General features: G+C 44.8%; 1 protein-coding gene across 1 annotated transcript; it reads right to left on the reverse strand.

Annotated features, from left to right (window-relative positions):
- Window positions 1–10,488: 10,488 nt before the first annotated feature.
- Window positions 10,489–11,831, reverse strand: LOC112671370 (ras-related protein Rab-13-like). The gene has a single exon (XM_025465596.3). It carries the CDS (start codon window positions 11,105–11,107, stop codon window positions 10,526–10,528), a length of 582 nt encoding a protein of 193 aa, XP_025321381.3. The 5' UTR covers window positions 11,108–11,831; the 3' UTR covers window positions 10,489–10,525.
- Window positions 11,832–25,235: the final 13,404 nt, after the last annotated feature.

Raw genomic sequence — 25,235 nt, forward strand, 5'->3', positions numbered from 1 at the left:
CTGAGTTAACTCTGGAGATTTATCTTACATGAGAGTTGGATTTTGAAGTCAACTCATGAGCAGAAACTCACTGTGGCAGAGAGCTTGTTTGCCTCCCTTATAATCATTCTCCTCTTCTTTCACATTAATAGAACCCCAATTTTATTATGGGTAGTAGTATGCACAGCTAAAGGATTATATTTCTCTTGAAATATAATCTGTGTATAATATCACTGTGTCAACAGTGATATTATAAGTTATAGTCACTGTATGGAGCTGCTTGGAAAGCATTTTAGATGGGTTTACCTGGCTGGGAAAGTCACCTTTTTGTTCTTTCCTCCCTTCCTCCTTCTTGCCTGGATTGTGGCCTCTGAAACATTTCTGAGGGTATCTTGGGTCATGAGGTGACCTTGAGTTGGAAATATGTGCCAATCCTAATACAGCCAAAAAAAAAAAAAAAAAAAAATGGTTCCTAACAGCCATGGATGGAGTCACCAGCCCACTTTCATCTGTAGACACTTTTTTGGTTGGAAAGAAATTCTCTTGCTTATGTCATTTGAGTTTTCTATTTTATGCATCTAAAACTGAACTTATACAATCACAAATGATTAAAACTACTCTTGGAAATTCCTGAAGAGAGTGCCATGTTGGAGACCACATTTCTCAGTGAGTTCAACAGAGCTATGGTTTCCTTCATGGTTACAATAGATTGGTTTCTTCAACTGAGTATGAAATGGGAATAGATGTATCATGTTTAAAACAACAACAACAACACAAAAGGAAAAAAAAATCCTTTCAACACTGAAGTGACAAAACATTCCTGCTTGTAAGGTTCATAAAAACAGGTCCCACCTGAAGAAAAGGATATATTTTAATTTCCCACGTACACTCCTAGGTCTACAACCACTGAGTGGATTGTCAGGGAGACTGGTCTAGTTCACTTAAGTATGTTTGTGTGTGTATTTGCATGTGTACTTGCACACTTGGGAAACTTTCCCTCTTTCACTTTCATCTAGCAAATTATTGAATTTCCATATATTAAGTATGCATTTGATGAAATTTCATTGCTTTTAGAAATTGGATATTAAGTCAATGAATTGTTTTTGAAATCCCCAGACAAATCTCAGTATCTGTTCTTTATAGTTACTCAGTAGCTATATTTTTGAAGACAACATATCCCAGCGTTCAACTCCTCAGCACTGGGCTCAGTAGTGTGCAGCCAAGACTGTCACAATGATGAGTTGGGACAGGGCCAAAACTCCCTTCCAGGGAAGCAATCTAAAAGGTGAGAGCTCTTTGCTTTTTACTTGACCCCGAAAACAGAGACAAGAGAAAGTTAACTTTATCTCAATCATTTGACAAACTTTCCTAAATACTACTAGTTGCCAAGCCAAGAAAAGTGTTGAAGAGAGGAGATGGCATTATAATGCCAGATAAATAAAACCCAATCTTTGCCTTTGTATTGTTCACAGGCTAGTAGGGGAGACCTAGCCTCATGGTCAGACTACATGCAGTCTCAGCACAATGGTATTCAGCAGAGGTCTCTGGGAGCCCAGTGGCATATGCCTTGGCTCTATTAGTTTTTCAAGTAATAGAAATTGAATGCATTATTCAGTATTAGCATACCATTAGGTATCTTTTTTCAGCAAATCTTTGTTGAGTGAATAATTGATCATTTTGGAGCCACTATATGTCTTTGTCTTGCTCTGATGACTGCAAATCCTAAGCCATCTATTCCCACATGGGGGGACTTGGTAAATATTTGCTGCTGAGATGAAGGAGGCTTTGTCAATTAGTATGCATTCTACCAAGTTCTGATGAACACAGCTGCTCCCCAGACACACAGAGCCTGGAGGAAGTCCATGGTACTTCACTCAGGCTTTTCCTTCCATCCCTACCCCATACTGGGCCCTGGCTGTGTCCCTCAACTATACTCCTCTCTGGTCTCTCTGTTGTGCCTCTTCCCACATCCCTCCCACTCTTCTCTTTCCCCTCTTCAGAGAGAGCGGTGCTGCATTTTGCTCCTCCAACAGGAGACAACCCACAGAGCCAACAAGGCTTGGCTGCCCTTTCCCAGAGTACGGAACATCTTGAAGATATTTGTAATTTTACTCACAACTGTAGGATATAATTCATTGCTTGCTGAATCAAAGTCCACCAGCTGCCAGAGGATTCCAGAGACCATTTGTATGATACTTAGAAGTAAAAACAAAATGAAATGGTTCTACTCTCACCCTACCCTCCCTCGCATACAAATACACTCACAACTAAGTCATGGGCTTTTGCCATTAGACAGAATAACCCATACTACCTCCAGCTTGCCCCTGCCTCCCACCCCTTGTCTCTAAGGAGAGATGGTTCAAATCATATTTTGGATATACAGACTTTGTAGATGCAAATCAAGCCCAGGCAGACTGCAAGGTTAAGAGTGAATTACTATCAGCTATGAGGGGCTTGAGGGATAGAAGGAATCCCAGCCAAGGAGAGGGATGCAGACCTTCTCTCTTATGCAATTAATCATCTGTAAGTGCAAAGGGAATGGCTGCTGGGAAGATTAGGTGAGTCTCAACAGCTTGCTAAGTCTCTGCTTTCCAGCTGGGGCAATGGGGTCAGAGCAATTTGACCAAGCCCACTACCTTGCCTGGACCTTGGGGGCTGGGAAAAAGCTGATTGCTAACAGACAGGAGAAACTGTGGGGAATGAGAGTCTTTCCCACTCATCCAGGGCTAGCAGGTACTGTCCTGGTCACAGATATTCTGGCCTTGATTCTCCTCATGGTTTCTACATGCAGAACTGAGTAAATGCCAGTTCCCAACCACATTCAACAGATTGATTGTTCACAAGTAACAATTGCTGCCTTCTACTGAAGACTGACCATGTGTCCTATACCATGGTTTTAAAAATTATATATATATATAATTTATATAAAAATTATATAAATTTATAAAAAAATTATCTATAATTATCTATATCTATATCTATATCTATATCTATCTATATCTATATCTATACAGTCTTATTCAAACCTGAATGCAGTTCTTTGAGGGCAGTCACCATGCTTAACCCATTTTTACAGATGAGGAAAGTAAGGCTCAGAGAAACACAGTGATTTTCCTAAGGTCACACAGTTGTTCAGTGATGGATGCAGGCTTTGAATTCGGGCCTGAGTCATTGTTTGGAACCACCAGACTGCTGCCTCTCCCTGGAAACTGATGGAAACTTCATGAGATAAAGTATTTGTTGAACTGAGAACAAGAAAAACGGGCTTTATTCCCCTGAACACATGGTAGATTGTCTCTACTCCAGTGAAGATAACCATAAAAATAGGAGACAAATCTGTAGCTCAATTGTAGCAGCAACCAGTTATGTCCTTCCAACATAGTCTGAGTTGTATTTCCCTATTCTCATTCTATACATTTTTATACCTCTGTGCATGCATTTGCTTTTTTTTTTTTTTTTATCATGGTATGTGTTCTTTGTGACCCTCTGAAAAATCTTTCCTAGAACAAGATGGGAAATAGAACTATGAAAGGATGACAGGTTGATAGTAGATGGATGATTGTACTGTTAGGTGGGTGGATGGATAAACACACACAGACACATGGATGAAAAGACTAACAGACAAATGGACAAACACGTGGATAGATAGACAAGCATATGGGTAAAAAATAAATGGACAGACAGATAAATAGATGGGCAGAGCTGCCCTGACCCATGTGTAGTCTGACTTTGTCTGAAACCCACACCAGTGGCCTAGACCCTCTGAGCTGACCAGAGGGTAACTGCACCTGTGAGTTCTCTGAGGACACATCAATTTGGGACCTGTCACTAAGATTAGGCTCTCTCATCCCTGGTCAGTAAGGAGGGTATGGGGATGGCTAATATAAACCCAGAACCACTGCTCCAGTCTACTTCCTCTACCAGACCTTGCTCTGCTGCTCTGGTTCTTGCCTCCCTCATTCTCCCAAGGGGACCCCAAGGAGACCCAACCCTCTCCATGTGGCCAACATTACCTTCCCTTGTTTGTATATTTTATGCACAAATTTCTGCATTATTTCCCCACCAGCCAAATTGGAAGAACTCTGAGGGCAAGCAACACATCTCTTATCCCTGTTTGTCCAGCATTTACCTCAGTGCATGTTGATGGCAAGATGGAAAGTTATCTCATGAGGCACATCATAAGCAAGTGCAAATGGTGGGCTTCTGTGCTTGGTGAAATTTCTTTAGCCTCTTTGAACCCACATCACAACCCACCATTACTTGGTGGTGCTCAATGACATCTGCAGATAGTAACCATTATTTATGAAAATGTCCCAGTGCCACCTCATTGTCTATTGCTTGAGTGCTTACTAAATACATTACATAGTAACAGTTAATAACTATAGAGCACTCAGTACTGATCTAAGTGCTTTACATATAATAACTCAGTCTTCATTAATAATAAGACCTAGAGAGAGGTCTTATTATCCATGTTTTACAGAGGAGAAGATTAATGGTGAGCAAGATTAAATAACCTGTTCAAGTTAACAAATTAGTAAAAGGCAGAGCTGGGGTTCCAATCTTGGTCCAACTCGAAGCCTGTGGTCTTAACCTCCAAGGTATGGGACTATTTTAAGTGAAACAAGTGGAGTAAGCCCTCCCGACCTTATGGAAAATTGATGGGGTTTTAGTGGGTGCCTTCTGACCAGTTCTGACTGCACAGACCCTCTCTCTGATAAGTCAAGGACTGCTGGAGTCCAACACAGGAACACAAGCTGGCAATAGCTCATGGGGGCATTTCCCAACCAATGAATGACCTGTTGCTCCTGCTTAACTCCCAAAGCCACAGTCGGATGGACACCTGGCTGGGGAAAGTCAAGGCCTCTATAGATGGCAGCCATTCAGTGATTTTGTGATATGCCCAAGTCACTTGACTTCTGTGAGCTTCAGTCTCCTTGTGTGCACACAGAGACAGTAACGTTGGCCTGGGGTCCTGCACAGGGCTGCTGTGAGAATCAGAGGAGGTATAGAGAATGGAAACTGCCTTGCGAGGAGAGGGAAGCTCCCTTCAGCTCTGCCGTGGGGGCCCCTCAGAAAACACGGTCTAATTGGATGATTCAAACAGGCTTCCCAAATGCATTACAGATCATTCTTAGGAAATACCAAGTGGTGTCTGAGAGTTCAACCAGCCCCAAAGGTTACTCTCAAGGCTGGTGAGTAAACCACAGTTCTATCACTTTGGGCTCCTGGCCATTTGGCTGCAGTGCTAGAAATGCTTCAGGCTCACTCCATTCAGACTTGGTTTGACCACAATCATATTAAATATTAAATCATCTCGTGGCACTGCCATAGAAAAACTCTATGTCAGGCACCAGCTATTCTGCCTTTTGTTACTACCCCCAACAATTTCCTAAGCATTTAGAATGCTCCAAGGCTTTGAACCCAAGGCTTAAAAAGAAATTATATCTAGCCTAAAGGAACTTTGTCCCAATTTCACTGGAAATTAAAACTCAGTCCCCAGACACTGACACTGTGTTTCTTCATGCTCTTGGCAGGCAAAAAGCTCCTCAGCAAATGCAGGCCCTCTGCACTCAGAGGGAGACTGTGGCTCTTCAGGGCCAGGACTCAGCCCCTGGCCTTCCTGTGCCATTTATCACACAGTAATTCCTGGCCCTTGTCTCCTCTCTTTGAGCCTTCATCCTCCCCTCTCCTGCAACACTGCCTCTACCTCACCTAAAGCTGTGCTTTTCGAACCATGGGCCATCACCTTAACCATAGAGTCCAACTCCTCCTCATCAGCAGAGGGATGAATTGACATCAGAAGCCCTCCCCTAGCGTGCCAAAAGAAGTACACAGAATCATCTACACAGTGATCACCAGGATGGAATCATGAGGATGTGATCTGACAAATCTAGGATGTGGGACATTCTGAGAGACAATTTGAACTCTGCAAAAGTGTCAGTTCCATTTAAAGAAAGAGTATGAGACTGTTTAGATAAAGGAGGCTAAAGAGACATAACTAACTGCAATGTGGGGGCAAACCATGGCTGGATTCTGGTCCCCCCAAAATTGTCCTTAAAATCCTTGAGGACAGTTGGAGAAGTCTGAATACCAGATGATATTGGATGAAGGTTAGCTTTCCTGGGATGCATAATGGAAATGTAGTTTCGTTGTAGAACATCCTTACTCTGAAGAGGCACATTCAGGGGTGAGGAGATATGATGTCTGCAACCCTCAAGTATATACACAGTCAACCCACAGCATTTGCAGATTCCATATTTGTAAATCTGCCTGCTTGTTAAAATTTATTTGTAGAGGTGACCCTCTACCTTCATTTCACTTATCTCATGCTGAAAACAAGTTTCCCTTTCACAGTCTATTTAGTGCCATGTTTTCTATACTTCTGTGGGTTTATTTTGGGAGGAGGATTTTGCTTTCTAAAATGGTGCCCCCCCCCAAAAATAAAATGAATAAATAAAATAAAATGGTGCCCAGCCTAGTGTTCAAATGCTGTCTAGTGATCCCAAGTGCAAGAAGGCTGTAAATGAGCTGTCCAGAGAAAATTCATGTGTTAGAAAATCTTTGTTCAGGCATGAGTTATATAGTGCTTATGACTGTGAGTTCAATGTTCATGAATCAACAGCATATACTTAGTAAAGTGTCTTTAAAAAGAAACATGCATAAAACAAGGTAAACAAAAACGTGATCAGAGGCTTGCAGGAACCTAGCCCTGTATTTTCCCTCGGAGCAATGATTCAGTATTTGCCTATTCAGTGTTTGCTGCAACTTTATAGAATATAACCACCGTGATTAAGGGAAACATATTGTGTGTGTATATAAATACACACATATATTTATGCACATACATGTATGTGTTATTTTCACATGCAGTAAGTGTGCACAGATGTGGCAAAATGTTAATTTGTGAATCTAAATGAAGAGTATATTTATGTTCTTGTTTTCCTTTTTATTTTTCTGCAGACTTAACTTTTTCAAAATAAAATGTTGGAAAAGAACACACACATACACACACACAAACTGTGGCTCTGACCTGTTAATGGTTTATAGGATCAATTTATAGAGTCTATCAGCATTTTTGTAATGAAAGAGAGTGGGATGGGATGGGATGGGATGGGATGGGATGGGATGGGATGGGTGGGATGGGTGTGGGTGGGAAGGGGATGGGATGAGGTGAGATGAGCTGGGCTGGGCTTGGCTGAGGTAGAATGGGGTGGGGATGGGACAGGGTGGAATGAGATAGGATGAGGATGGGGTGAGGTGGGATGGGGATGTGATGGGTTGGAATGGGATGGGATGGGGGTTGGGGGGCTGGATGGGACTAGGTTAGGGTAGGATGGGGATAGGATGAGGTGGGATGGGATGGGATGGGGATGGGGTGAGGTGGGATGGGGATGGGATGTGATGGGGTAGGACAGAATAGAATAGAATGGAGTAGAATAGAACAGAAAATATCAGTGCCCTTCATGTATATTTTATAAAACTTGTCCCCAGGAAGGTATGATATATGTCTGCCATGTTGTAAAGTAAAATGTTGGTCTTTTTACAACTTATAGTTCAAAAAAATTTTGAAGTCCCAGGCCCAGTAGAACTGAAGACATCCACTGGGCATCCCTCCTTCTCCTCCTCTCTTCAGTGTTTCTGTGACAGCTCTATCCCTATGGAGAAATCCTTCACCTTCACCATCTGGCCTACCTGTGCAGGATGTGGCTTCTCTCTCAGCTCTCATTCAGTCCATTATCCTCTATTCTCTACCACTTCCCATATGGACTTCTAAAATCATGCTGGAGTTTCCCCAGTATTATTCTTTGGCCCTGACCCTTTTTGCTCTAAGCCTCTGCTAAAGCACAACTCCTCCATCGTCGGGCCCTTTGTGGTCCGTGCACCATGGAGGTGGTTGTGGCATCTATAAAAGCAGAGGGGAGACACTTAGAGGGAGGAGGATGGTAGGAGATGTTTCCAGGGGGAGGTGCTACCGCAGACATTCAAATTTTCTTTTGCTGGGTAGTGGCTACCAGAGTTCTGTATGGGAAATGAAAATATTGTGTCATGTTCAGGAGATTAGACAGGAGTCAGAATAGTAAAGCGTTAAAGGACGAGAGCATTCAAGGTAGTAGGAACAGAATAAAGGCAAGATGGAGGAGCAAGAAATGAGTCTGGAAAAATGGGATAATCCAAGAATCAGAAATGTGAGTGGGATGCTTTTCCTGGTGTCACAGAGAGCAACCCAAAAGCTCTGGCTTCTTCATTGTTAGGGAAGCCACAGTGAATAGGAAGAAACCACATGCTGAGTGGTGTCTGTACCCTAAGAGGAGCTGTCGGCTCCAAGGACATAGAAATTGTCTTGCTCAGTAAGGAAACACTTGCTCATTTTAGCTTAAGATGCTACTAGCCAGCTTCCCTAAAATGTGTCCATTCTTGAGGTAGGTGTTCCCATTAAGTATTAGGCTCAAAAAAAAAAAAAAAAAACAAACCCAGAAATAAAAATAAGTCCACACCCTGGACTGTGGCCTGCAGCCACAGAGAAAACTGGATATGAAGGAGCACATCCAGGAGCGCTGGCTCCCCTCCTTACTGCCTCACGCAGCTCTGGCAAGAGTCCTGTGTCTTTCAGAGGTCCAGGATGCTCCTCTAACCTAAACAGCCCAGATCCACAGAGACACATGGAGAGGAGGGGCTTGAGGTCCTCTCTGAGGGAAAGAGCGAGGACTCCAGACGGAGGGGGGTGGAGCTTCTCAGAGAAGCAGTCTGATGAACAGCAGAGGGGCAGGGGGAGCAGGGGGGCAGGAGAAGACCCGGGGCAGCCCCTGAGAAAGACCTGATTACTCCTATGCCGTCCCTGTGGGGCCCAAGGGAAGTCCAGGGTGTGGAAACCAGGTGGTGACCTTCTCTGCCCTCTGTGCTAGAGTTCCTTTTCTGTTGTCCCAGCCCCTTGAGGAAACTCATCTGTGCTAACAGAGGACAGAAGGTACTCTTGGGGCACTGAAAGGACAGGCTCTTAGTGGAAAGAGAGGGGTTTGTCCCGTGGGGAGAAACAGTGCTGAGAGCAGGGACCTGTGCTGGGGGGCAGCAGGACTGAGTCTCCTCCTGAGGACACCCCTGAGTGTGGGCACCCTGTGCACCCTTGCACTTTAGAGAAAGTCCCTCTCCCCACCTCTGTATTTTAGGGAAAGTCTCTCTCCAAAAGGGGAAGTGTTTATTAGCAGCAAAGTCTCGGTTCTAAGCCGAAATTCTGAACCAGGCCTGGGAAAGAGATGAGGGTCAAGAGGTAGACAGTGGCCAAGGCATACAAGGGAATGAGGACCTGCAAGGAACATCAGTGTTCTTGATCTTAGCTGGTCTTCAGAATTGTGGGGATCTTCTAAAATAAACCATCCCATTCCTTTCCAGACTCACCAGAGTAGAATCTGCAGATACTCAGCTGTATATTCTATCTCCACTGTTATGTTATGAGCCCACTGAGGAAAGGTGCTGTGTCTGATGTGTCCGTTCACTCTCAGGACCAGCTGATACAAGAACAGAGTGGTCAGCTAGGCCCTGTGGGCACAGAATTGGCATCAGGTTGCCCAAGGCCCCAGGAAGCTGGGTCTCCTTCACCTGCTCGGCACATCTCTCCCTCTGCTTCTTCCCACAGGTTTGTCTCCCCTCCCCACTCCCATGTCACAGCACAGACTTCTCTGTAATGGCTATTACTCTATATAGCCTTTTAATTCAAATGCTCATTATCATCTATCTGTGGTTTCTGAGTTTCGCGGTAACAAGTTTTGAGGGAGGAGACAGAGTCCTAGTTTGCTGTCCAGCTGATAGGCCAGCTCTCTTTAGTCCATGAAGTTGTGAATTAGAAGGGAGTAGGAAATAGGGTACAGTGGCCCAAATATGGCCACATAAGCCCACCCCCTTCAGCCCTTCAGCAGTAGCCATTAGAGCTAGGAAGGCAACATAAAATACTTCTATGACATTCCTACACACTATGAAAGTGAGCATGAAGTTGTGGCTTAGAAAAATTCAAGCTTTTTAGAAAACTCTTCTTCACCCAATCCTGAAATCATGAAGAAAGAAACAAACGAAACTGAAGGTCTTCAGATGAAGTCAAAGAGAAAGATTGTGAGAGCCTAGGGAAAGGAGTACGTTGCTCAGTGGAAGTCAGGCAAGCTGAGTTGAAGTTTCAATTTTTTTTTTCAGCAACAACAAGTCAACTTTTTATTTACATTTGTGTCTGCCCTTGAAGTCCCGGGAAAGGCTGACACCCAGGACCAGTGGTTTCCTCCTCCCCTTCTTCCTGCCCCTCACCTCTTTCTGCTCGTTTGCCTCTCTCTCCTCCTTGCCTCTCCTTCCCTGTCCTATCTTCTCTCCTCTCCCCTTCCTATTTTCTTTTACATTTGCTCCCTACTCTTCCACCATCTACCTCCTCTAGACCCCCCCCCCCGCCCCACCTGCTGTTTCTCCCCTGCCCACCCACAGCCCTGCCTCCCTGAGGTTCAGCCTCTGGGCCTAGGGTCCTCAGCCAAGGGAGCACTTGCTGGTGTTCTTCTTATCATAGGGTTTCAGGTCAGTCCGGGGGGGTGGGGGGGGGGCGGGGGAAGCTGTGGCTGTTTCCTGATCTCTGGCCTCCTGACTTGAGCAGGATGTCCCAGGCCAGGGAACTGAAAGCCTCATCCACATTCGTGCTGGATTTGGCACTTGTCTCAAAGAATCGGATTCCATGCTCTCGAGCCAGCTTGATGACCTGCTCCTTCTGTACCTTCCTCTTGGCCTCCATATCACACTTGTTCCCCAGAAGCAGGTGCTCCACCCCAGCTGAGGCATTCTCTTTGATGCTTTTCATCCAGTTCTGAATATTCTCAAAGGATTTCTCATCTGTGATGTCATATACGAGGATAATGCCCATGGCTCCACGGTAATATGCAGTAGTTATTGTCTTGAATCCCTCCTGGCCAGCTGTGTCCCAGATCTGCAACTTGATCTTCTTCCTTCCTATATCCACAGTGCAGATCTTGAAGTCAATTCCAATGGTGGAGATGTAGGTGTTGTTGAAGCTGTCCTCAGCAAAGCAAATGATGAGACAGGTCTTGCGCATGCCCGAGTCCCCGATGAGCAGCAACTTGAAGAGGTGGTCGTAGACTTTGGCCATGGTGGACACTGCGGAGCTGGGGGCCTCAATTTTTTTTAATTAACTGGCTGAGCAACTTGAGCAGGTCTTTCTCCTCTCTGGGTATTGATTGCCCAATCTATAAAATAAGAAGACTGAGTCGTAAGCTCTTGTCTTAACTCTGGGACTTCATGTGTCTAAGAGTGGCTCTCACTCTGCTAACTGTAACTGCTCAGCAAGCTCCTATCAATGGATTTCCCAGTTCCAGGGTGATGGACAACAAAGCTACTCATGAGTTGAATGGAGCTGGTGCATACAGGAGTTTGTCCTGGGTCCAAGCAGCCTTATTTACATGGGTTCTGTTTGCAATGGCCCAGTATCCTTACAGCATTGGCCCATGCCTTGTCCAGCGCAGCATTTTCTCCCAACTCAAACTAAGAAAACACAGACAGCACTTGGCTGCTCCCCGGAGAAACAAATGAGATCCTCCAGACTGAGGTTCCCTGCAGGAAGAAAATTTTTGGTATTTCTGCTTTAAAAATAGCCATTAGTGGTTTGCTTGTGTAGATTCTGAGAGACCTGAGGATACGGTGCATGAGAAGCCAGTGTGTCCAGGTTTATCCAATGTATTCCAGTAGATTCTGGTCTCTCAGTGAGCGCTCTCATTTATACAATATCAACTGTTTGGAAACTGCTATAATGCTGGGCACCCCCCCACCCCAAGCACTGTGCCTGCTGCCTCTCCCTGGAGCCATCTCATCACCCTCCTGGTTTTCCCTTGTCACCAGCCACCTACCATTTATAAGTTCTTTTTTTTTTTTTTCATTTATAATTTCCTAAGCTGAAATCTCAAATTACTGTCTCATGAAATGGATTGAGCAATTGCATTTGGCTTGCACACTATTGGCCTACATGATTGTATTGCTGGTGTTGTTTTTAAATCTTGAATTAGCTGTTGCCTTTAAAATTTAGGAGACTCCGCCATGTTCTGGTTACCTATTGCTACATAACAAAGCACCCAAGCTTAGTGGCACAACACACAACCATGTCATGTTTATGCAGGTCAGAAATTTGGACAGGGCACAGCTCAGGGGAGTTGGTCTCTGCTCCCTGAAGTCTGGAGCTTCTGCAAGCGAGGCCCAAACAGCTGAGAGTGCAGCTTGGAGTGATCCTCTCACCCATGTTCCCAGGATTAGTCTAGGTGAGCCCCAGTTTATTTAAAACATATAATATATATTGAAAGATAGTGTTTAAGAAAAGATCCAGAATTGTATTTTTTATTTATTTTATTTTTTAAAAGATTTTATTTATTTATTCATGAGAGACACACAGAAAGAGGCAGAGACATAGGCAGAGGGAGAAGCAGACTCCCCTCGGGGACCCTGATGCAGGACTTGATCCCACAACCCAGGGATCACACCCTGAGCCAAAGGCAGATGCTCAACCACTGAGCCTCCCAGGCATCCCCAGAATTGTATTTTTTAAGTGGTAAGGGGATACAGTGAAGGCAACAGCACAGTCTTGTGATTCCATTCACCACCACCCTCAAGAGGGGGCACTGGTAAAAACCCATCTTTTCAGGGTCTTCATAGCAGCATATTGTGAGGTTCGCTTGGGAAATAGCCCCAGGTTACCTCTAAACCTCTAAACTCCTGGCTTACACTTGAAAAGGAAGACTTCCAGACATTCTAAAGGCACTCACACTTCTCTGGCCACCCGGTTTCCCTGTTCAACTCACCCTGGTTGTTAATTGTTTTTATGCAAATTTTCTGGGTCCTTTGACCTTTTGTGGCAGATGTTAATGATTATTGCTTTTGCAGACGTGTTGATATTTTCTCAAAATTTTTATTCTCATCCTCAAGTATCAGGCCCCAAGCTGTCTATTTCATCCATGCCTGTTGCTTTAATAAATATCTCACATTCCTCTTTTAATTTGTCATAATCTGACAAGTTTATTGTTATACTTCACATTTCATCCAATGAGACCTAGGAACCATAAATTTGGGATTGCATAATTATCAGTGGACTCATAAGACTTTTGTTTGGTTAAATGCAAAATGCTTTTCATACTTTCAGTGAGTTGAAATGGCTCTTGTAATTCGGTACCAGATTAAACAAATCCCTCATAAATTTTATGCTTCCTCTTGATGTTAAACTTCTTTTACTAAATTGGCAAAAGTGGTCAGTGTATTTGAAAATGATTTAAAGTCTTCAGTAGAGCAGGGACCACAAAATTCCACTAGTGCCTGCCCTGTCCCAAGGGACCCTAAACCAGGTTCCCTCATCAGCTGGGGAGTTGGGGAGGGTACTGTTCTCAGACAGGCTATGGCATGAGAGGGACCTGGGTTCAGATCCCTGCTGTGAATCTTTGGGGAAGTCTGGGTCTCAGTTCTGAAACAAAGATGTTGGTGTCTATACCTCACAAGACTGAAGGTCCCTTTAACATCCTGTATGGCTCAGGGCTCAGTACTTAAGCTGTTAAGTGAGAAAGACCTAGATTCAAATCCTGACACTAGGACCAACAAGTTGGGTGACCTTGGGGCAAGTCACACAAACTCTCAGCCTGAACTTCTTTATCTCTAAAATGGGACTGGTAACAGGGCTATTTCACAATTGTTGTAGAAATATAAATGAGGCACAAATACATGTAAAATGCGAATGTAGTGCCACACATGCTGGGGATCTTGATATTTGTGAGCTCCTTTCTCTTCCTTGGTTCCTATGCTCGTGGAGCTGCGGTACCTGCATCTCAGATTTATCTTATTCCTTATTTCCAGGACCTGGATTTTCAAGCATTCTGCCCATGTGTCAGAACAGGAGTCCCCATATCTGACACCAGGATTATTACAGCTCCAAGGGCCTGATTCACAGCTCGTGGGGACCTTGCTGTGATCTGCCACAAAGGCAAAAGCTCAGGGACTTGGGGCACAGGGAGGGAAGAAGTTGCCCCAGGCTGGAGAAGCTCCTTTCCTGCAGCCTGCATGGTTGCTGTAGCCAAAGGAGGGTCTGGGGCAGAAGCTGGAGAAGAAACAGAATCAGAGCCCAGTATCTCCTCCCCATTCTCTCCAACCCCCAGTCCTGACAGCTCCGAAACCCAATGAGGACCTTGGCTCCTTGGCCCGTGAGTCCACCAATATGACAATCTCTTTTGTCTCAGTTTGGAGGGAGAGCCTGCTTGATGCTCAGACCTCAGCAAAATGCCCAGAGAAAATGCTCTCTGAGGTGACTTCTGTGGAGTCACACAGTTCATTAGAGGCGGTACCATAATTAGAAGTCAGGTCCCCCATGTGAGTAAGCCAGCTGTGGGGTGTGTGCCCCTTTCCTGTGGGATCCTAGAGATAGAGACAAGTCCTGGAGGAGGGACAGACAGTATGTATAATGTGTGTGTGTGCGTGTGTGTGTATAGGTGTATACACCTGCATACAACTATAAGCATAACTGTTTTTATAACTACCATTTATCAGACATTTCCTAAGTACTAGATCCTAATTTAATCTTCATAATATCACAGTGAGGCTGTTATTATTCTTACTTTACGGTTTAAGAAACTGAAGTTCGGGGACATTAGGTGACTTGCCCAAAGTCACACAGCAGGTTAATAACTGAGCCAGAACTAGAATTCAGGCCTAGGTGTTCCAAAGACTGGCTCTTCACCACTGAGAACCTCTTTCTCTCAAATCCAGGAATGAGGTTGTGCTGGACAAGGCAGGCTGCGATCTCTCATTGTCATGATTCCTGGACGTTTCTTGGAGCAGGAAAAGGAGGATAAAGCCATCTATGGCCTCGGGAGCCGAGGACAGTCTGATCAGGATCAGGTGAGAAGCACAGAGAGTGCAGGTGTGGGGATCTGGGTCCCGGGCAGGCTGGGCCAGAGCTCTGAGGGTGAGGTCTGGAATAGCAAAGGGCCAAGCCAAGCAGAGGTGACATGGTCGGGGAGCCTCACACATGGGAGATAGGTGACCAGCTGAGAGCCAAAATACATCCAAGCACATTCCAGGTTTGCTCTGGTGGTGTCTCCTCTCCCTTCATGAGCTGGCCAACAAGGTCTTATAAACAGGAGGAAGAAATCAAGTCATCAAGTCACTTGCAAGGCTCTCATTAATACTATGCTAGGGACTGTACTGTGCATATTTCATAAGTAGATTTTTAACCTTGATGACAGCTCTATGGTCAGGACTGTGTCCCCCAATTTACCTACGAGGAAACAGATTTAGGAAGCTGAGAGATGTGTGATGAGGTAGCAGACGAACCCACCTTCTGTCCCCTGCACCCCGGTACAACTACCTACCTGCTTGTAATACAGTGAGCACTCTGTTCGTTGCTGACACGCCACCAGTGTGAGTTAGACGTCTCAGTGGGAAAGTGTGCGAGGGCTTTAAGGGAGATGGCTCCATCCCGTCAGTCCTCCCCCTTCTTTTCCTTCTGAAGCTCTCTCCTGCCTTTCTATACGGTGGCCGGTGGTCGTGCAGCCCTGCCTGTGCAGCTACCTAGCAGGCAAGCTGGGCGCTGGGCTTCATCTCCCGCCCAGCCTCACCAGGCTCCAGCAGGCCAGCCTGTCAGACCCAGCGGGTGAGAGATTGGCCTTTTTGCTGGAGTTGTACCAAGAATTTCTCCAGCCCCCTTTGCCAGAATGCATGTTTCCAATTATGCAAAGCTTCAGGAAAAGCTGACTTCCTTTTGAATGGTGAAATAAAAAACGTGGGGTTCTCTGGGAAAGCACCACCATCGCTTCGCCAACGAGGCCCGGTGGAATGAGGCAAGGGCAGTCCCTGCCCGTGGTCCCCACTGGACTCTCTCCAAACCAGCAGCGGGGCTGCACGCTGTAGCTTGCATTTTGTACACTCACTTTTTTCCCATTTGCAAGATCAGAATGTGGCTGTCTGCTGTAGAGAAATGGTCCTTGTGGTCATAGTGTATGGGGTAAATGGCTGGAGGCAGGAGGCTACATGAGTGCGCCCCATACACACACCTTGGCTTTTCTAAGGCAACCTAGAAGTAAGAGTCTGGTTTGGGGGTGCCAGGTACAAACCTTAATGTCAAGTGGCCTGGTAAGGAGCTGTTTATATGGGATGACCCTCTCCTTCCCCCTCTCCCCCTTACCCACTCAGAGTCCCAGCCCTCCCCTCTCCCTCTGAGGGCCACCCCCTTCAAGCCTTTGGCTAGGATATGTTCTTTCTCCCTTTCTACCTGTTCCCTGCCCCTTCCTCCCCTCCCCATTACATAGACTCACACTGAGATTTCTACAAACACCAAAACGAGCATGGAAGTTTTGAGGGGCCCAGAGAGGATGTCTGCCATCCTTTGCTGTCTCACAGACTGATTTCTTCTAGCAAGCAGCCTCGTATCCTCCAGGCCCACTTCAGTTTCTTGTAGGCTGAGGGCCAAAGTGACGGTGCCAAATCCAAAGTAGAGTTAATCCTAGATCACCCTCCCTCCCACTGACGGTTTCCGCTGAGCAAATTTTTCATACCATTGCTTAACAGTCTTGAACTCCATCCCCCACACACCCTCCTCCAGTCAGCCAGTTGCTGCTAAAATGGGGAACACCCACCATGTTAACTACTCATCTGAGGGGGAGAAGACAGAATGGGGGTCGAGAAAGACTTCAGCAAGCCTCTGGGGCTTGTACTGGGTTTTAAGAGATCTTTCAGGACTTTATTTTAAGGCTTTAAGGTGACTCGGGGGAAGTGTTTGTGGGGTGGGTAGACTGAGAGAAAACAGACTTTCTGGGCAGAGAGGGTGAGAAAGGTCTTGGGCAGAGATGAGATCTCATAGTCTGGTCCAGGAGCAGAATAGCATGGAGCTCATCATGCCAGAGTGTAGGATGGGAGTGGGGCGCAGGTCAAAGGTGAGGCTGCAGAAGAAGCCAGGGCACATCATCAAGGTCCCTGTGTGTAATGACAAGGATCTGGGACTCAGTCTTATGGAATAAAGGTATCATTGAGGATTTTTAATCAGGAGAGATTTACATTTCTCAGAGATGTATGGAGGAAGACATTATTGGGAGCAGAGCATCTCTTGGGAAACTCTTGTAACGATAGTCCAAAAAAGAGATGAAGATCCTCAGGGCCAAGGCTTCAGCAATTTTGGGTAAAAAGGGAAAACCGACTAAGAAGGGGTATTTAACATGCAGAATGCACAGGCCATCATGAGTGACTGCATCTGAGGTTAGGATATGGTTATGCCCAGGTTTTCTGGCTCAGGGGCCAGGTAATTAATAGCACCATTAATTCATAGAGATAGGAAATGCTAGAAGAGCAGAAGGTTTGGGAAAGCCCACGATAAGTTTGGTCATGGACATGTGCAGTTGGGGTGCCTGTAGGACAAGTAAGTGGACATGGTTTTTTGTTTTGTTTTTTTTTCAGTCTAGAGTTCGGAAAAAGTGTCCAGTCCATGCCTTGGCCCATGCATCCCAGAATCTAACCCGGTCCTCTTTCCATTCACTTCAAACTACTCTCACCCACCTAGTCAGTTGGAATGATCTGGGAAGTCATGTGGACAGTATATGTTAATTTTTGTTGTTGTTTTTTGTTTTGTTTTGTTTTGTTTTGTTGACAGTATACGTTTAATACCTAGACACCAAACTTGTGTGAAACTCTCCAACCCTCACCTACTTACCCCATGCCACTTATCTGCCATCTAACAAGAGGAAATATCTCTTAAGCTCTTGGGTGTCTCTACCAGTGAATGGTAGGATTTTATGTAGCTACAGCATATCTGGAATGAAAGAGTTATGGTTTTTTGATGGTGGTGGTGTTTCAGGGGTATCTTCTGGAACTTAATGTGTCACACAACCTGGAGCAGACAGAAATTTATGTACAAAGCTCAGTAGACTAGAAATAAGCTAGTATACTCAAGAACTGCAAATAGATGTGTGTGAGGAGGTGGGATAAGAAGGATAGATAGGAGCCAGAACTTGCAAGGTCTTATAAATCATGTTAAAGAGTTTGGAGCAGGAAAGTGACATAATCAAATTTAAACTTTAGAAAGATTATTCTAAATGCAAGATTGGGGCAGAAGAGAGGGGCTGTCCTGGCAGCTGGAAGATGAGGTAGGAAGAAGCCATTATGATAGTTCAGGCAAGGTAACTACCTGGTCTAGGGTGGTAGCTGTGAGAACAGACACAAGTGGAGAGATTCAAGGGCTTTTGAGGAGATGGAAACTATAGTATTTGAGTAGTAAGGCTCCTAAAGCTCTTTGTCAGCATTGTCAACTATGATATCTACCTACCGGATCCTACCTACCTATCCTACCTGGCAAGATGGGATCCCAAAGCTATGAATCAGTTTGTCCTGTGGTCTAATGGTCATATACAGGTGACTAGTCTCCACACTTGACTGTAGGGTGAATGTAGCAGGATAGCAGCTAACAGCAAGATCTCTAAAGGAGCCAGGACACAACAACACAAGCCTTTGGAGGCCACCTATTATTGCTTATATTATGCATGTGAAAGACCATTTTCAAAATGTGGTCAGGAGAGACAAAAGAAATAAAATATGAAGACCTTTTCATCTACTTGGAACAGCTAATATGAGCATAAATAGCAAAATGAAATGATAGAATGAGATTTTAAAGGAGATAGAAACTGGGCATCCTGGGTGGCTCAGTGGTTTAGCGCCACCTTCAGCCCAGGGCATGATCCTGGAGTCCCCGGATCGAGTCCCACGTCAGGCTCCCTGCATGGAGCCTGCTTCTCCCTCTGCCTGTGTCTCTGCCTCTCTCTCTCTCTGTCTCTGTATGTTTCTCATAAATAAATAAATAAAATCTTTAAAAAAAAGGGTATAGAAACTAAAAATAATGTTCTGAATGTGTTTATAAAAATAGCTCCCAATTATTGATCACATACTATTAGTCAAGCATTTTCTCCTTTAAAAATTGGCACATTAACTGTAGGAAGAAGGTACTGTAATTTCCACTTTACGGATGAAGAAACTGGGACCCAAGAGTAGAATCCCCCAATATATCAGTTATCAATCCTGGATAACAAATTACCTCAAAACATTGTGGCTTAAAACACAATTATGAGTATCTGTTATCTCTCTCAGTTTTGTGAGTCATGAATTTGGGGGCACCTTAGCTGGTATTTCTGGCTCAGCATCTCTCATGGGAGACTTGTAGTCAAGATGTCAGTCAGGGCTACCATCTGCTGGAGGCTTGACTATGACTAGAAGACCCACTTCCAAGGTGGCTGACCTACGAGTTGGTGCTGTTGGTGACGGGAGGCCTCAGTTCCCTCCCACGTGGACTCTTCACAGAGCTGCTTGGATATCTTCACAACATGACAACTGGCTTCCTCCAGAGAGAGCTGCCCAAACAAACAAGGCAGAAGCCACAGCCCCCTTTATTAGCTAGCCTGGGAAGTCACACACCACTACCCACACAATATTACATTGGTCATGCAGCATGGGAGGAGACTCTGCAGGGCATAAATATCACAAGTGAGAATCATGGAGGGCCATCTTGGAGACTGCTAACCTCCTAGTAAGTGCTTCGTTCAAGGTGCAGACTTGGGCTCTGGAACAACTCACTTCACCTTCTTGAACAAACAAAGTGTTCTTTGGTCATATAAGCTTGGGAAACACTGCATTAAACAAAGTTACACACTTTATTTATTTCCTCAGAACCATGCATAGAGTAGGGTGATGTAACCTTTGGACCAATTTAGGAAGTAGTATCCTGCCTGTACTGCTGGGAGCTCTGAACAGAAAATTTGTTTTCAGATGGAAAGAGAAGAAGGTAGTGATCATTTTAAAGAGAAGAGCAGGGAAAGAAGTCCAGAGGCAAGACACCCAGCCATGAAGCTCAGGAGTACCGCTATTACACCAAACTGTAAGAAGGCTGCACTGCTTGTTTCAGCTTTAACCATGGCTCCAGGGTGCACAGTCAAGTTCAAATAGATAGTAGATGGCTTTATCCAGATACATCAGGGGAAAACCATTTTTATTGTTCACTTTTACTCTCTGATAGCAAAGTAAATTGATGTATTTAATATGATGCTTGCATCATACATGCTTTTGTATCTCAATGCAATTCAAGGTGAATACTCTGGACTCTGATGACCTTAGAGTAGTGGTTTGCCATCTGAATACACAATAGAGTCACCTAGAGAAGCTTTAAAAGGGACGCCTGGGTGGCTCAGTGGTTGAGTGTCTGCCTTCTGCTCAGACCAGGAGTTCAGCAGGGATCAGGGCATGATCCTGGGATCCCAGATTGAGTCCCACATCGGGCTCTCTGCATGGAGCCTGCTTCTCCCTCTGCCTATGTCTCTGTCTCTCTCTGTGTCTCTCATGAATAAATGAATAAATCTTTTAAAAAAGAAAAAGAGAGAAGCTTTAAAAAACACAGTCACACCTGGGCTCCACTCCAAATCAACTAAATCAGTAATCTAGGATGCGAAACTTGGGGACCAGTGGTTTATAAAAAGCACTCTTAGCAACCCTAATATGTGGCCAGAGTTGGGCTTTACTTTTCCTGTTGCTCTTGTTCTAACATTCTCTCTCTTTCTCAACATGCCCCCCAAGCCAAAAATATCCAAGTGTAGAACTACCTCAAAATCATCTTTTCCCCTACCACAGCACCTAGCACAGCAGCTGATAGGGGTAGTATTCAGGCCATACTTGTTGGAGTACAGAGTGTGGAGACCATTGCCCCTAACATCTTTCTATTTGGTTTAACAGAACATTGAGAGTGTGAGACCCTGGGTGGACAAGGGGCATGCCCAGCCAAAAAATCTTTTTAGAGTTTTTAAAATTTGAATGCCACTATGGATAAGGTTTTCCATGGTATTAATCATTTACTACATGTATCTTAAGATTCAGGTTGACAAAAAAAAAAAAAAAAAAAGATTCAGGTTGACATTCAACAAATCTTTATGGGATTTTGAGACACAAAACCTCTTATCAGATCATCTGAAGTCATTGGAGAATGGCTTGTAGAAAAAACAGGGACAAGAATTTTAAAGATGGCAACACAGTCTTCATTATATAACATGTATTTTTTTTGTTTTTTCTTAAGAAATGATCATCTAAAAATATAACAAAATCTGTGGGATAGAACTAAAACTAAGCCCAGGGGAGGACAAATATTGGTTTGCAAGATCGATTTCAGTCATTTAAAATCCTTCAAAGTAGTGATTATTGATAGGGAAAGGCACATAAGGACCAAGGTTAAGAAGGAAACTTATCTCTGTGTAAGTTTTTTTTTTTTTTTTTTTTAAGAATTTATTTATTCATTCATGAGAAACAGAGAGAGAGGCAGAGACATAGGCAGAGGGAGAAGCAAGCTCCTCACAGGGAGCTCAATGCGGGACTCAATCCTGGAACCCCAGGATCATGACCTGAGCCAAAGGCAGATGCTCAACTGCTGAGCCACCCAGGTGTCACTGTGTAAGTTTTTATACTTACAGCTTTGTGAACCATGACATATGTCACCTATTCAACAATGAAATAAAATTAAGTAGAATGTAATAAATTATATTGTATCAAGTGAAAAGAAATGGCATTATAAGATTAATGAATTGATTGCTTTAATCTATTCGTATTTATTTTGCTTTTCAAGTTTAAAGTAATTAAAAACTAATCTCTTCCACATTGCTGAGTAAGTTCGCTGAATCACAAATTCTATGTGTTTTTTTCTCTTCAAATACAGAAATATTTTTAAAAGCCCCATTTTCTCCTTGGGGCCCCGCACTGACTTCCCAGGATGCTGAATGTAGGACTCCAGGAGGCCTGATTCCCCAAGAGATGGGCCACAGAGCCATGGGACAAGCCAGGAAAAATAGGAAAAAATGCAGTCAGATGGAAGAAACCCTGGTTGGGCAAGGAAACACACCAGACTGGAAAATGATCAGGCTGGCATTTTCCTGACCAAATTGGCTTGCCTATGCAGCAGATCTGGCCAATTAAGCAGGACGATCTTCAGGGTACTTATCTCAGAGAAGCTAAGTACCAAACAATTGCTTGGAGGCAGTCATCCTGAGGGAGGCAAAGACCAAACCCTCACATCCAAGCAGGATTGCCACTCCCAGCCCTACCCAGTGTCGCTCACCTACTTCCTGAAACTTCACCTTCCTTTACCTGGAAACGAAACCTTTCCTTCCAGGATGAACTGTAGAGAAGAAAGCACTGGGCATGGATGTACCTCACCACAGCTTGTGTGACTCGTATCCGGCCCTTCTAGGAGCGGGTGGGAGAAAGCAAAGAAGCCGAAGGAGGCTGTGGGCAGGCTAGTTAGAGTCAAGGCTGGTGGAAAGGTGGGCTTGTGGCTGTGGCTTCCACACCCACCTTGTTGTAAGGCGATCTGAACCATTCTGACCACTCGGACAGGATCGGTGGCCACCCAACCTGCTTGGTTCCTTCCCAGCAGGGCAGGGACCCCTGCTCTCAAAAAGCTGCTCACTTGGGACACCCTGAGGAAAACCTCACCAACCCCTAGGAAGACTTTGTTTCAGCAAAACTCATCCCGACAATTGCATTTTCAGTGTATTGATCCCCTGTCTTCAGCAGGAATAGGGAACATGATTTACATCTGTCCCTTTACACGGGAGACTCACCCCTACCCACCACCTGTGACTTCTGCTGAGTCTAGGCAAAGTGAGCAACTCTGATTAGCTGTTTCTCAGAGGTGTCATTTCTTAACTTCATAATTCAGTTAGCAGCTTGAAAATCATTTATCCAAAGAGTACACGTTGACTTGTGCCCTGCCCCCAGCACACACCCAGTGCCTGCTTACTCCCCTGACTTCACAGCACGCCATAGCCCTATGTCACAGAAAGCTCCAGTCTTCAATGCGTCCTCAGAAAACTCGATAAGCTCTCACCACTCTTGCCTACCCTTTCTCCAAATTTCACGCAGTAAATTCCACTGTCTCCAAGATTTTTCTACTTCCCTCATAAAAGGAGACCTCCCCACCTCTGTGGACACAAGCACATACATGTATACACACACACACACACACACACACACACACGTGTGACGCCTGTAACCCCCCCTTCACTCACCGCCTCATAAAATACGTGGTGCCATATTGCTTGTTTTGGAGTACTGACATACATAATTTATTTAAGCCTTTTGTGGATTGGATCCGAGTTTGTGCAGCTGCTTGTTCAGTAAAAAGAGTCCATCAGGATTCAGGCCATGGCAACAAAGAGTGCTGGATTTTCAGGCTTTCCATTGAAGCAAACCCAGCCTACTAAAGCTGACCTCACAAAACTTGTATCTGCCCTCCAGGCTTCTCCTTTCCAGTCCATTCCTTATTTTGTGGTGAAAGTGGGCTGTCTACACTGCAAATCCAAGAGTGTAAAGCTCCCACCTCCTCCCTGCCCCATCCCCACCCCTCTGGCTTTCCATATTGTCCCCAAATGAAGTTCAACTTCCCTATCAAGATTTACAAAGGCTTCTGTTGTTTGGCTCCTGCTCACCTCCCCGGTGCCCCCACCTCCTCTAGCTCATCCAGAAACACTCAGCAGAGCCATCCTCTTCCTCAGCCCCTCAAGCCATGGTTCAGGTCCCTCCTGTGTGCTCACCCCAATCAGAACACAACTTGATGTCTGGGACTGTGTCCTTCCCGCTGTTAATTCAGCACCCGATCCTAACAGGACCTCAATGATTATGGATTGAATTAAGTTAAGTATATGGATGAATTCAAAGGGTTGGGGCACCATTGTAATGAAAAGTGTCTTACTTAACCAATAGACTTGAGGCTGGCTTTCCATGAATTGTGAGGCAAGCCCATCTGGGAATTAATTAGTTATTTACCGAATATGGATATTATGGGGAAGGAAGCCAGTAACAAATGAAATGGATTAGTTATAAGGAGGAAATAATGCAAATTGGAGTCAATTTAATCAAGTAATTTATCCATTCAACAAGCATTTGTATAGAGTATCCACAGCACACCTAGCACAATGCTAGGTTTCAGCAATAAAAGAAAATAAGAAACAGTCCTGCCCTCAAGGAACTCAGTTTAGTAAGAGACAGATGTTTACAAAAATTAGTAACAATAAAAATAAGTAACACTAATAACAATAAAAACCGCCTTTGCTGAGCATCCCCTATGTCCCACATCCTGTCCTTGGCATTTTATAGACCTTGTCTCATTTTCATCTTCCCAGCACATGACTCGGTTGAGTGGGTGGGGAAAGGCAGGAAAGGCCCTCATGGGGAGGCTGCATTAAGAGAGCCAAGACTGGGTGCCGGGCTCAGCTTCCGTCGCCCCTCCTCGGACAGGCCTGTAACAGGCCAGCGTGGCCTTCCTGCAGCTGGACCTGGGGCCGAGTCAATCAATCTTACAGCCCCAGGCAGTTGCACTGGGGCCTTAACAGAGCCCATAATTAATCTGGCTGGAAACAGAACTTATTTTTACACCTCCTCACATCAGTCCCCATAGACCAGGCTCGAGCACAAAGTGAGAAAACGTGAATTGATCACAGCTGTGAAACCACGGTAATTAGTGTGAAGTGCTCAGACCCACATTTCTGTGGCTGGAAACCCTGGCTTCCCGGCCACAAGTGATTAATAACACAAATACCTATGCCCCAGCCTTTCACCCTAGTGTCTGGGCCCCACTGGCAGCCTCCTGCTTACCTCCTGCCTAGTGATAGGTAAGCTCAAGTTCTATCCTAGGCTTTAGGGGGGAGGGAGGCCAAACGGTCCATTGTCCATGGGGTGAAGTACAGCATCCTAGGGCTCACAGTACCGTCCCTGAGACCAAAGCCTTGAAGTCAAGTCAACAGGGTTCAAATCCCAGCACCTGCTCACAGTGTCACCTGGGGCAAGTAATTCATCTCTCTGTATTTCTCCATTTCCTCATCTATGAAATGCAAGTGACATAGAATACTGTTTCTCAGCTATCTGAAATGAAGGACCAGTTTTGGAGTTTGTTCTTCTTTCAAACTTAGACTTATACTTCTGTAAAATAAAATGAAAATAAAATGTTTAAACAATGATCACATGCTTGGAAATGGCAGCAGTGTCAAATTGCTACAAAAATGTTTAAATACATATTGTTGACATCTATACTTACTGCCAGGAATCATTAACAAACAGATCATGGATGAGCACCAATCCCAGATCCTGTTCTGAGAAGCACAGCGTCTGGCCCAGAGTGAGGGTGAGCAGGTGTTAACTGCTATGATTATGCATCCCCTTGTACATGCTCAAGCTCAGACCAG

The sequence above is a fragment of the Canis lupus genome, chromosome 5 (assembly GCF_003254725.2).
Source record: "Canis lupus dingo isolate Sandy chromosome 5, ASM325472v2, whole genome shotgun sequence".
Lineage (NCBI taxonomy): Eukaryota > Metazoa > Chordata > Mammalia > Carnivora > Canidae > Canis > Canis lupus.

What these genes read in the sequence shown, in the direction of transcription:
- LOC112671370 (XM_025465596.3), bottom strand. Translation starts at nt 11,107, where the DNA reads ATGGCCAAAGTCTACGACCACCTCTTCAAGTTGCTGCTCATCGGGGAC.